The following is a 12,006-nucleotide window of genomic DNA, read 5'->3' on the forward strand; positions in this document are numbered from 1 at the left end:
CGGTGTTGCAAGTGTCAGATATATTTAAGAGCATGAAGCATTCAGATACTATGGAAACCAGGGCAAGAGAAAAACCAAAAATAGACAGAAGACACAAGCTGTTGAAAAGTCTGGAAAAGTCTTGCTGAGGAAGGCTGTGCTTGCTGCAGCTGATCCCAGAGTGGGATCCATTTAGAGCTCAAGTATAAAATATCCTCTCTCCACTCTTTCCATAGCTTGTCATTTTCCCCGCTGCCACAGGGAAAGAAATATTCTTTTTCCTCCTTAGACCTTTAATTTCCCCTCTACTTAATAGGCCTCCTAATTACCAGTTCCTTTGAATGATTCATATTCTAGCTTGCCCTTCCCATAACCTGGAGTAGACCGCTGTCTGACTGCTTCTGTATAGCAGGATTATTGGGAACAGATCATGAGAATAAACACTACGGAGCACTCTCCTTCTGAAAGGGAAATCCAACAGCAACCTACCAAGAAGGGTGCCTGAAACAAAGAGTTGAGGTGCCAGCCTGTGAAACACTATGCTTCTCCTTTTTATAATGCAAACACATTTATTGTGCATATTCACCCTCTGTAGACAAACCAGTTGCTGAAGTATAATCCCTTTCTTCACTCAAAAAACACCAAAAAAAACCCCCAGGAAACACCAAACAACCCTCACCAACACAGAAAGCACTTAAAATAGCCAGAATGACATGTGGAGGAAACACAGAGCATGCCAACGTGAGGTATACAAACCATCTTACTCAACAGTCAACCAAGTAGAAGACAGTAACAGATGAAGAACAGTTAAAGCACTCCACAAGGTAGACTGAAGCCATCCACCCCTGGAAAGCCAGGCTGGGGTCATGTCTGTCACCAGCATAGACCTCAAGTCTGCTTGAGACCAGAGGTGCTCTTCACAGCACCGGCTCTAGTTCCAGGTGCTCACTGCAAGCTACTTCTTGAAAATAGAAGAGTCTCTGGTCTTTTCAGCATGACCACCACCTCAGTGAGGAAACCCCAGCAAGGTGAGGGGAAGCCTCCAGATGAGAATCCTTGGCTTTATAGTTGTCAGTGCACTTAAGGGAAAGGAAACAGATTGAAGGTGTCCAAGATTCTTAGTCTTATAATTTCTTGACTGCAGCATCGATCTCAGGAATGATCTCCTTCAGCTGGTTCCACTGTTCTGCAGACAGGGCAATCCCTAGAAACAGCAGAAGGAGAGGTTTCAGAGGAGACAAGGGGTAAGCATCAAGTAGCACACCAGATTGGCTCCTTAGGACTAGCTACAGAAGGGAAAGTTGGAATCTGAGGCAGAGGCACAGACCAGAAACAGAAGCAGCCTTCTAAGCATGGCAGTTGTGCCAGCACTTCAGCATCCATATCAAGAAGTTCTTAGTGCTATCACGGAAGCACCATATGAGAATATAAACTCAAATTGCCTTTCAAGAGTCCCACAGCCCCTTATAGCCTATTCCCTAATACAAATTTCCACCCACATGATCTGGGAAGAAATTTTAGGAGAACCTTACTCCACACAGCAGTTAAGACACCATCCTTTCAACTGCCCAAAGGAAATAATGCCAACTCTAGCTCTATTTAAAAAAAACTGCTGCTAACAAGAAATCACTAGTGTGGCTTAAACACTAGAGAAGAACTGGCTGCGTTTTAGATCCAGCAGCGATAAGGTCTTGATGTCCTGTCCCTCTCCCTTACAAAACAAACACGGTAGTAGAATTGCTGTGTGGGTTCCAGCCAGATGTTGTCAGCTTGTTCCTTTTGGCTTTGTTAAGAATCACATTAAAGAACTAGGGCCCAAGCTTTATTAAATTCTCTAGATAAAGATCGGGGCCAAGAACTCTTGAGAAAAACAGCAGAGGCAGTATTTAAATGAAAAACCATTTCTTCATGATCTCTGTTTTAACTGGCAGATCTTCTGTCTTACATCATGGGTGTGCTTCTTCCAGCCTGGAAGGAGTCCACAATGCTCCTTTCCCTCTCTGCCCCCAATGGGGCAAAAAAGCTTGAAGGCTTTGCTTCCCATTTTCATTACAGGATACACAGTTCCCTCTAAGTGAGTAATTTCTATTTGTATAAATTTTCTCTGAGGGAAATTAATTTCTGGAAGGAAAACCATGCTTAGTGGTTATGAAGCAAACCAAGCTGGAATAAATTTGTCTGCCCTGACACAAAAATCTATAGCAAGGACCAAAAGGTTCCTCAAGAAACCCCACATTAACTGAATCTTTGCTAGGCACAACACACAGGATAGGTGAAGAGAGTCCAGGGCCTGTGAACTATGAGGCAAGCTGGCAAGTCACTGTCAAAGTCCCAAAGCAAAAGGCCTAAGTTGAGTGTTGACTCATCAGTTGAAGAGCTCTGGGGGGAAAAAAAAAGTGTCTTCCCTTCTCCAGCTGCCTCTGATTGCATCACCTACTCAGGTAGTGCTGCTGTGATGGGCCACCCAAGTTGTGCCACTATATTATATCATCAGACACCTTGCCAAAAGAATAAGGAACACCTAACACAGCAGCATTGGAGTGTCTTGGTAGGGATCCAGAAGGGTCTTAACCTTCCTGTCCCCACCTACATAGGCAAGGATGGATTTCTTTCGAGGCTCTCCCTGCCAAGCACATCTCCACCATTACAGATTAGAGGCAAACGCACAAAATGCCACCTTTTTGCCCTAGGCATCACCAGTACCAAAACACAAGTTTGTCAGCTAGCAGTAGGACACAAGGAAGCAACATCAGAACCAGTGTTTTGAGCCTCCCCGCCTCCACCTTGCAGCTCTGCGCCTGTCAACAGCCAGAGAAAGGACTGGTGATCAGAGGTGGAACCAGAGTCCTGCACAGCAGCTTCCTGCACTGCTTCTCAGAGTGTTCCTGCCAAGCTCCAGATCTCACTGGAGGCTCACGCTCTTTCTTCATGCTTTTCTTCACTTGTTGCCACCCAGGCTGAGAAAGTGCTAAACCCTTCCATGTGGTTCGCTCAGCTCCCCAGTCCCTCAGTGTGGCATGCACAGGTCTCCCTACCACTGAGGGAGACAGGCTAAACTGGAGCTGGAGAGCTGGCAGCCAAGGCAGAGAGGCTGGTGTGGCCCCCAGCTGCCTCCTAGCAAACGCGGTTGTACCTTTCCTCCCTGGTTTCATGCCGCCCTCCTTGTCAGCGTAGAACTCCCTGATGTCCACGAGGACCTTCCCCTTGAAGCAGGACACTCTGACATAACGCATCTTCCCAATCTGTGGTGACACAGAGCCTGTGTTAAACCCAGCCCTGCAACAAGCTGCTCCTCAGGCCATAGGGCCTGTCAGGTCACTCAACGTGCCAGAGGACTAGTGAAGGAACAGCAGGCACCCCAGGCATTCAGCTCAGCTGCAAAAATGCTCTGCTACAAGTAGAGGAGGTAGATGGGAGACCTTTATAAAGAGAAGGAGGAAGATGTGTTCCTAGAGCAGATCTCTGCCCTCCATACCTGGAACATGCCCTCCTCTTCACTGCCTCGTCCTGGAGGTTTTTCTGTCACATTTGAAGGCTTGGCCTCTGTTTTCAGCCTTTTCTCTGACTTAGAAGACATTTCTTTCTTTCTTTTCTAGAAAGAGAGATCACCCGTTTGAACAGCCCAGTCTGAGGAGCCACAGCCCTTCTCCTGGGCTGTACCTGAGCCTCCACAGCACACCAGTTTCACGGTCCACGAACGAGGCACACATGCTATTGGGCGCCCTGCAACTGCCAGGTGCCTCTGCTGCCGGTAGGGGGGAGAAGGGGGGGCGCCGCCGGGCCCCTACCCTGCCTGCCCCCCGGTGCGGGCGGGAAAGGCGTGTCACCTGCCCTCGGGACCGAGGCCCGACCGGGAAACTCTGCTGGCAGCTCTGCCTTCTCCCCGGGGCGGCAGTACCTTCCCCTCCTCCTCATCCGGGCCGCTCTCCGAGCTGCTCGTCCCCGACAACTCCTTGGGCTTCGGCATCCTACGGGAAGAGTCGCGCGTCATTGCCGGTCAGCTCAGGAGCCGCCGGGGCCGGGGCCGGGGCCGGGGCCGGGGCCGGGGCCGGGGCCGGGGCCGGGGCCGGGGCCGGGGCCGGGGCCGGGGCCGGCCCTCACCGGCGCTGCCCCCACCTGACAGAGCACGGCGCCTGCGGCAGGCAGCCGGCCCGCGGCCCTCTCGAAGAGCCAAGCCCCGCCCCCCACCGCGCTCCCCCAATCCCGCGGCCCCCTGCGCTTCCCCCGGTGCCAGCGCCCCCGCCATCCGGCCAATCGCTGCGGCGCTGCCCGCCTGCCCCGCATCGTCCGCCAGGGCCGCGCGGACCGCGCCGAGCCCCGCAGGGCGCGGCAGGGCTGGCGGCCCCGGCTCGCTTTGGGGTTACCGGAGCGCTGTTCTCTCTGTGCCCCCGCGCTGAACCGGGCAGGGAGCCTGGAGGCCCGCGCGGCCCCGGAGGGCAGGCAGCTGCCGCCGGGCTGAGCCACAGCGAGCAGGCGCCGGCCCGGCCCGGCCCGGCCCGGCCCGGCCGTGCCTCTACTGCTGGCGGGCACCAGCACTTGCTCCAGCTGCCTCGGAACCAGCCCGGCAGCGGGCTGGGCCCCCCCGCCCTGCCCCGAACCGCCGTCAGGGAACACCGGGGACACAGCAGAGAAAGACATTCCCGGGACTCGGCAGATTCACCCAGTGGCTCCAGGGCCCCTGCAGCAGGCGGCCTGGCCTCCTCCAGCCAGCCTGCGTGGGAGCCAAAGATCTCAGCTGGGCAAGGCACGCACTGAGACTTGACTTTGTACATCCTTACAACACATGCGGGAAGGTGGGGCAGCTGATGCTTGAAAGGTCGGTCTTACCAAGAACCCGGCCATTGTGAGGAGGCAGAATGAAAATACAACCTCCGCCTTTCCTCTTCTGTTGTGTTGAGGTCAGTTTCCCACTCTACAACTATGACCACTGGCTTGTAGGACTTGGACTGACTCATGCTCAGGGAACAGATCTCTTGCAATGTTTATAACTTGAATAAATAGCTTATAAGTGTTCAAAAAGTCATTTAGTAATCACACAGGCACTAGCATACACTGTGTTGGCTTCTCAGGAAGACAGTTTTCCACAGTATTGAAGCTGTCGTGCATAGAAACTTTAATTGCTTCAAATCAGCATGAACCCTTTGAAGAAATGGGAACTGGCTCACATCAAGGTGCTGGAATCTTGCTCAGGGTCTGTAAATGTTTTCTGTCACACTATTTTACTTTTAACTATACAGAAGGGATGATGTAAGCTCTTAAACACATGCATTTTTCTCCCTTTTTGCAGGGCGTCTATTCCTTCAAATAATGCAAGGAGATTCCAGTTTTTTGAGCTTCCAGCAGCAAATAGTTCTCCAACGAATCTGTTCATCAAACCTACTCACTTGGTTTATTTTTCCAAGGGAAAAGGGACAAACAAATAAGGAAACGAAAAAAGTTAAAATACTTAAATATTATTACATTTATAGTCAGAAAAAATATGTAAATCAACTGCATTGAATTTTCTATTAGCTTTTAAATATTCACCTCAATATACATTTGTTCTTTAGGATGCACAAGAGATAATTGAGTTAACATTGCTAGATAAATCAACTCTTTTTCCTGAGCTGCAAATATTCCAGATTATAACCTTGAAGTTGCTACCCAATAACTACAAATGGAAACTAAACAGATCAAAGTGAGCAAGCAGGAGCCCACACTTGAGTACCCAGAGGCCCAATTTACTGAGACATATAGTAGCACTCCCATCATTTCAGGTTGGTAAGTCAAGACTGAATGGCTCTTAAATATGGGTTCAGCTTGGCCACAAGGTGCAGGAGAAGCTCAGTATTTTGGCTTGTGCTATGCACAACATCAGAGCACATGACTTCAAACAAATCAACACCTGCCTCCCCCAACAATTTTGGGTATCTGTGGTTTTAAACATCTAAATAGATTGTAGTGACTCCTCCAGCCACAGATAGTGGGGTACCTACTTCCATTTTGGCTTCACGGTCTTTCCTCTTAGCACTGAGTACAAGGGTGGAGTTCATATTGCACAGTAGTACTTATTTCATAACAACGAACCAACCTCTCTTATTTGGGAGATCAACTACAATAGTCCAAATTACTCACATACAATGCCCATTAGTGCCTGTGTGGGTGGAGTGGACAGAAGGAATGAACAGCTTCAGTGCTTAAATCCTATTGGAAAACCAGATTTTTGTGAGCTGCAGACTTTGACAGCACCAGGACAACAGGTAAAATCAGACAGCAAAGAAAATTGGTTTATGGCTAGAAGCATCAACTGCTAGCCATTTGTGTATATGTGGACATATGCTTTCCATACTTCTTCCTTCCAGGCCAGGCAAACTCCTGATAAAAAGGATAGGTAAACATAGGGGCAACAAGAATCAGCTACAGAGAACTCTTCTGCAATGTTGTGGAGAACTTTTATTTTACCAGAACACCTGTCGGATTTCTGCCTTTGCGTGTCATGTTGGTGACAGAATTCATCAGATATGCTGCAGTATGGATCAACACCATTTTTCTTGTTCTTTCAAAACCTAGCAGAACAGCAGGGTATATTTACAAACTTTTCTGTCAACTTTCCTTCCCCAAGGAAACAGCAATGTGGGAACTAAGTTCACTCCCAGGATGGGGACTCTGTTCCAGCTATGAGAAAGTTGGAATTTGACTACCTCAGATTTGAGTATATTATGTTTCAGTGCACATGCGCTTTGATCAAAAGCATAAACCCTTATCTGTAGTAAAAACTACTTTCTATGGCAGCCAGCTAGAGGTACACAAAATGCATCCAATCAGATTATAGGACAAATTACCCTCATGTTGGAGAGAGCAATGTATTATCCCAACTGCCCTTCAGGTTTATGAACTCTCCTCATTTACCTCTATCCACCTTTCCTTTAGATAGCTGCCACTGGCTTCTAGCACTGAATCAGGAGTCTTAGCAGTTTATTGTTGAAACCACAAGGAGCTAAAGTGTTTGCTTTAATGCTACAACCTTGACAGGGACATAGCTGAAACCACAGTGGGTTGACTTGGTGGAAGTTTTTGACTCTGAACTTTTGAGCGTCTCATCTGGAAGACTGAAGGTTGACAGTCTCTGCTGCAAGGAAGAATGCTCCAGGCCTGTTCTGTTCTCTCTTACCCACTACTTGCAAATTTTAGATGCATCAAGTCAAGCTGCAGCAGGATTGCTAATAATTTTGTTTTTCTGTTTTTCTCCGTGAAGTAATGGAGTTTCATTAAGCCTGGTTAAGTAATCTGCTGGATTGGAGGGAACACACTCTCTCCAAGTGTAACACGCTAGAAATGTATGATGCAGCTGGAGGCCTCTGAAACTACTTTCAGATATTCAGAACCTACAGAGAAGTTCTTCAGATAGCTACTATACCATGCATGTTCTGAACCTACACAGTCCAGAGCATGCACCATAGCACAACATATGTAGTCTCTAAGGGCAGAGCATAAAAACCAGTGGAAAACAATCAAGGCTCGTCTTCCAGCCACTCCAGCAATTTCTGAAGTAATTATAAATTCATTTGGCAGAGGAGTGTCACAAACACTTCATGCATGCAGAGATGTATTTTAAATAAGTACTCAAAAGATCAGAAAAAGGCAAGTTTCCCTGTAGGGCTGATATTTCAGGAGTGCTTGGTACCATGCCACCTGCTGCTATTACAGTGAGCCACTGACATCAGTATGCTCTCCTGGAAAAGAAAAGACCCTTTAAAGAACAAGCTGCTACACATTTAAAGTAGCAGAAAGCACACATCATGGGGTAAGGGTGCTCCAAGAAGGAGACTACAGTGAAACACACAAAGATGGATGGAAATCAGTGCTTTGGTCTCCATCCAAAGGACAAGGACAGTGACTGGCCACAACCATCCCCTTTCTAACAAGTGCGTGCACAGCAGCTGTGGTGCAGACAAGGATGCACAGCTTGAATTTTCCTTGCATACAAAAGAAGGGTACACCTTTATTCAAACCCACAAGAGCTTTTCAGCCTCTGTAAAGATGCTATTTCAAATACAAGTAGTTTGTTTTTTGTTTTTTTTTTTTTTAAAAAACAAACAAACAAAAAAAAGTAGTCACTGTGGCCTGTGAAGAGACCTCATGTGCATAGAACAAATTACAGAGAGGACTCAAACATTGTTGAGTGGCAGGACAGTAGTATTCAATCAGGACATCTTCCGAAACTACAACTAGCCTAGGACTTGTAGTCAGTATCTTGATATATTTTCCAGAAGAACTTGAGGGTAAACAAAGTGCAACACTGCCCAGAAAGGGCATTCAGCTCTCACCAGAAAGTGGTGACAAGTATCCTGCTAACCTTGGATGGTGGAATTCAGGAAAGACTTAAACTTAAGATGATGACAACATTTGAGCAACTGGTTACCTGGCCCTCCTGATCTTTGCACAGCACTGGCAACTATTTTGGGCAACTACACAGCTCTCTCCATCCAGAGGCATCAGCAAACTAAAAATAAGGCTTGCTCAAGGATAAAAGTAACAGAGAGTGTGTGTTCCAAGATACACTCTCTTAGGTACAGTTCTAGAAACAGCCATGTTTAAAATGACATTCATAAAACTTCATTTTTTGTTTTGTTTTGCTTTTTAATGGCTAAGTGACCTGCCTCCCTTCATAGTGGGGGCAGCACATCAAAGGACAGCAACAAGCACTTTGGGAACTCGCTCATACATGCAGGCCAGGAACAGTGTTTCCAGAAATAATGGAGCTGAAAAATGTGAAATGAGACCCTGAGATGCAGGTGAACATGGGAAAACACCCCAAAATCCAGAACCCATCCAGAAGTGAAAACTGAGGAATGAAGACTGAAGGGATTACAGACCAGAGGTCAGCAGCAGCTGGGCTGCTCTTGCTATTAATATAACCAGCTCATTTAAATACATGGAACAGCACAGAACACAATCCTGCAGCAGTTGGGACTGTAGAACACCGCTTATAAACCAAGCAAGAGTTTAGCACAGAGTGGTGGCAGCTGTGAACTGTTCAAGGACCATAAACTTTAAGAAAAATCAAGTACACGGCAAAATGCATCCTCCAATAGAGACAGGAGAGAACCTGTCCTGGTAAGAACCCTAATGCAAGGAACCCGTTTTAACAATCTTTCCTCATTCTGTCAGTAACAGTCAAGATTGTTTACAGTGCACCTCCTAAAAGGGAATGAGTTATTGCACAGTCTAAACAAAATGCAAGAAGATGCTTGCTGCAGACACTGCTTGCTCAGCACACCTTCCTAAAGCCAGGCAGTGAACTTAAGGAAGAGGTGCCATAAGAAAACATGCTAATAGTATGCTCTTTAATTTGCATGTGCACTTTTTTTCTTTTAAATAACTGCTCGGAGTCCTTGTTTGCTGGGCAGAGATAACATGTCACTCCACTCTGCAGTTTCAGTTTCTAAGTTGGCTGTATGGCACATGTGTCCATGAAGGTGCTGGACTTGGTTTTACACTCACAGAAGCTGCTCAGAACCAGCTGTTCAGTGTTTAAACAACCTGCAGGAACTACTGAAGTCTCTGAGCCTCTCCCTCACCAAAAAGCAAAGGAAAACAGACATGGTGCAAGTCAGGGGAAGAAGGTGAAGAAAAGCACTTTAAAGGTGCACAAGAGTTAACATTTCATTTGCTTTCTGCCTTCCTCCCCTCTACAGAGTAGCAAAGAGGAGCCAGAGGAAGAGAAACAGCAGGATTCAATGGAAGGCAGAAGGTTCCTGATGGGCTCACCGATGGCTCAGTGCTGCTGTATGGGTGATGACTTGTTACTTCACTGCTGCTTCGTTTTAAGGGATAATCTCTGTATCATCTTGTAAAGGAGACCAAAATGCTGGAAACAGAAGGAAAATAAGTAACCATGAGTCCTTATAAATTTTAATAAAATGACTGTGTTCTACACAGAGAGAAAACTTACTAGAAGGCTTAAAACAATACTAATCTGCAAATGCAATACCTTGTTTGGATCATCCACTAGCACTCTCATCCTGAGGACATAGTGGGATTTGGTGAATTAGGAGGAATTATTACAATTAAACCAGTTACTTCAAGTTGTACAGAAAGTGACAGCTTACAGAAGTGTTTGTGCAGGCCTGTATCACCCCCATTGTGAAGATGCAAACACTTGTTAAAGATTTTACATTGTTTGATGTAATTCTGTTCCTTCTGAAGGGGAAGAGAAAGCTTCAGATTTCAATACATGCATGATCCCAGTCACTACAGAAACACTGCTGCTAGCAGTTTCAGGAATGTAAAAATGAACCAGGCAAACACAGGGATTCCCAGGAGTTCACAATCCTTTAACTGGATCTTCTCTTTCACCATTTAGCCAGTGACTTAGAAATTCACTTAATTCCTCTATTGATTCTGCTTTGATTAATTGCATTTTGATTCGATAACAGCTACTTTGACAGATATAACAAGATCCAGGCTTCAAATAATTTGTAATAACAAATGTAATGAAGATAGCTGACAGAAATCAAAGTATATGTTTTCCCTCCTGCTTAGGTTGTTACATCAGATTTTTAAATGCTTGTTGTTTCCCCAAACAAATAATAAACATAAATAACATGAAGAGATCAAAATTTAGATTGAACTAAAATGCTTCCCTTTCATTCATGTTCTTCAGAGAACCCAGCCAGGATCAGAAGCCTAGCTCACAGTGACTTTGTTAACACTTAAACAAACCAATAAATTTAAGCTGGCTGGCCAAGGCATGGAATATCACATTTCCAGGAGTATGGACACAGGATGTATTTATGGTTTCATTGAAAAAGAAAACACAAAACAAAACTCTGAAGATGCATTTCTAAGCTGCATCCCAAGTTCAGATACTGGAAGGACCTCCTAACACTCCTAATTTACTACACGCTGCAAACCTTTAACATTACAGCAGATTTTAGTTACCTTGAGAAGTTTCAGTCTGAAGCTGTTACATAGCCAAAACAGCTTAACAAGTGAGTTGTGCATGTCCTTGACCAAGAGAAGGAGCTCTATAAAACAGTTTTGCACTAGAATGGCAAGAGATTGCCTTCAGCGCAGCCAACTGAGATACTCAAAAACATACACATCAACACAGACAGCCATTTTGGATTACTACTTTTAGAGTGAGGTTGCATTATTGTTCCAACTTTGGCGCTGGGACTGTGTGAGCACCAGTTACTGTAGCTAACATGATTTATGAGGAAAATACTACATCTGTCTCCTGCTTCTCTTCTCTTACCTGCACTGCAACATAGGCAACACCAAGGTAGGCTGCGATACAGACAGCCAGAAGCAGGTCAAAGATCGCTGGCTTGACCCTGCAATAAAGAATGAACACATGAAATTGCTATAGCAGGTACTGCCACAGTGTGAGACAATAACCCAGCATGCCCAAGGGAATTCCATACCTGTATGCATTCATCACCTGTTTCAGCTGATCATAGAAAACAAACTCAGGGTCCCTGTGAAAAGAAGAAATTCTTCAGGCTGTATTACACTTCTTGACGCTGCAGTAAGGACAGCCCAGACCTCTGTTCCCAAGGAGTTCATCCAACCAGAGACAGGTAAGCATGACCACCTTGCATACAGGTTTTGAATCACAGAATAGAATCATAGAATCATTTATGTTGGAAAAGACCTTTAAGATCATCAAGTCCAACAGTTAACCTATCACTGCCAAGTCCACCACTAAACCATGTCCCTAAGCACCACATCTACACATCTTTTAAATACCTCCAGGGATGGGGACTCCACCACTTCCCTGGGCAGCCTGTGCCAGTGCTTGATTACCCTTTCAGTGAAGAATTTTTTCCTAATATCCAACCTAAACCTCCCCTGGTGCAACCTGAGGCCATTTCCTCTTGTCCTATCACTTGTTACTTGGCAGAAGAGACCGATGCCCACCTCGCTACAACCTCCTTTCAGGTAGTTGTAGAGAGCAATACGGTCTCCCTTCAGCCTCCTTTTCTCCAGGCTAAACAACCCCAGCTCCCTCAGCTGCTCCTCACCAGCCTTGTGCTCCAGACC

At 46.2% G+C, this 12,006-nt stretch overlaps 1 protein-coding gene across 4 annotated transcripts; it reads right to left on the minus strand.

Annotated features, from left to right (window-relative positions):
* Positions 1-613: 613 nt before the first annotated feature.
* On the minus strand, positions 614-11,461 carry LOC309599728 (activated RNA polymerase II transcriptional coactivator p15-like). 4 transcript variants are annotated; one of them, XM_082331456.1, is made up of 8 exons: positions 11,388-11,461; positions 11,219-11,297; positions 9,730-9,829; positions 4,807-5,362; positions 3,878-3,947; positions 3,455-3,571; positions 3,113-3,221; positions 614-1,183 (listed from the first exon to the last, which is right to left on the minus strand). In XM_082331456.1, exons 4-8 carry the CDS (start codon positions 4,932-4,934, stop codon positions 1,104-1,106), a joined length of 504 nt encoding a protein of 167 aa, XP_082187582.1. In that variant the 5' UTR covers positions 4,935-5,362; positions 9,730-9,829; positions 11,219-11,297; positions 11,388-11,461; the 3' UTR covers positions 614-1,103. The 4 variants fall into 4 exon arrangements, 1 of the variants encoding a protein (XP_082187582.1); XR_014230323.1 differs by lacking the exons at positions 614-1,183; positions 3,113-3,221; positions 3,455-3,571; positions 3,878-3,947; positions 4,807-5,362 and adding an exon at positions 5,390-6,524; XR_014230324.1 differs by lacking the exons at positions 614-1,183; positions 3,113-3,221; positions 3,455-3,571; positions 3,878-3,947; positions 4,807-5,362 and adding an exon at positions 5,390-7,691.
* Positions 11,462-12,006: the final 545 nt, after the last annotated feature.

This window comes from Platalea leucorodia (assembly GCF_965183815.1).
Source record: "Platalea leucorodia genome assembly, chromosome: 21".
Taxonomy (NCBI): domain Eukaryota; kingdom Metazoa; phylum Chordata; class Aves; order Pelecaniformes; family Threskiornithidae; genus Platalea; species Platalea leucorodia.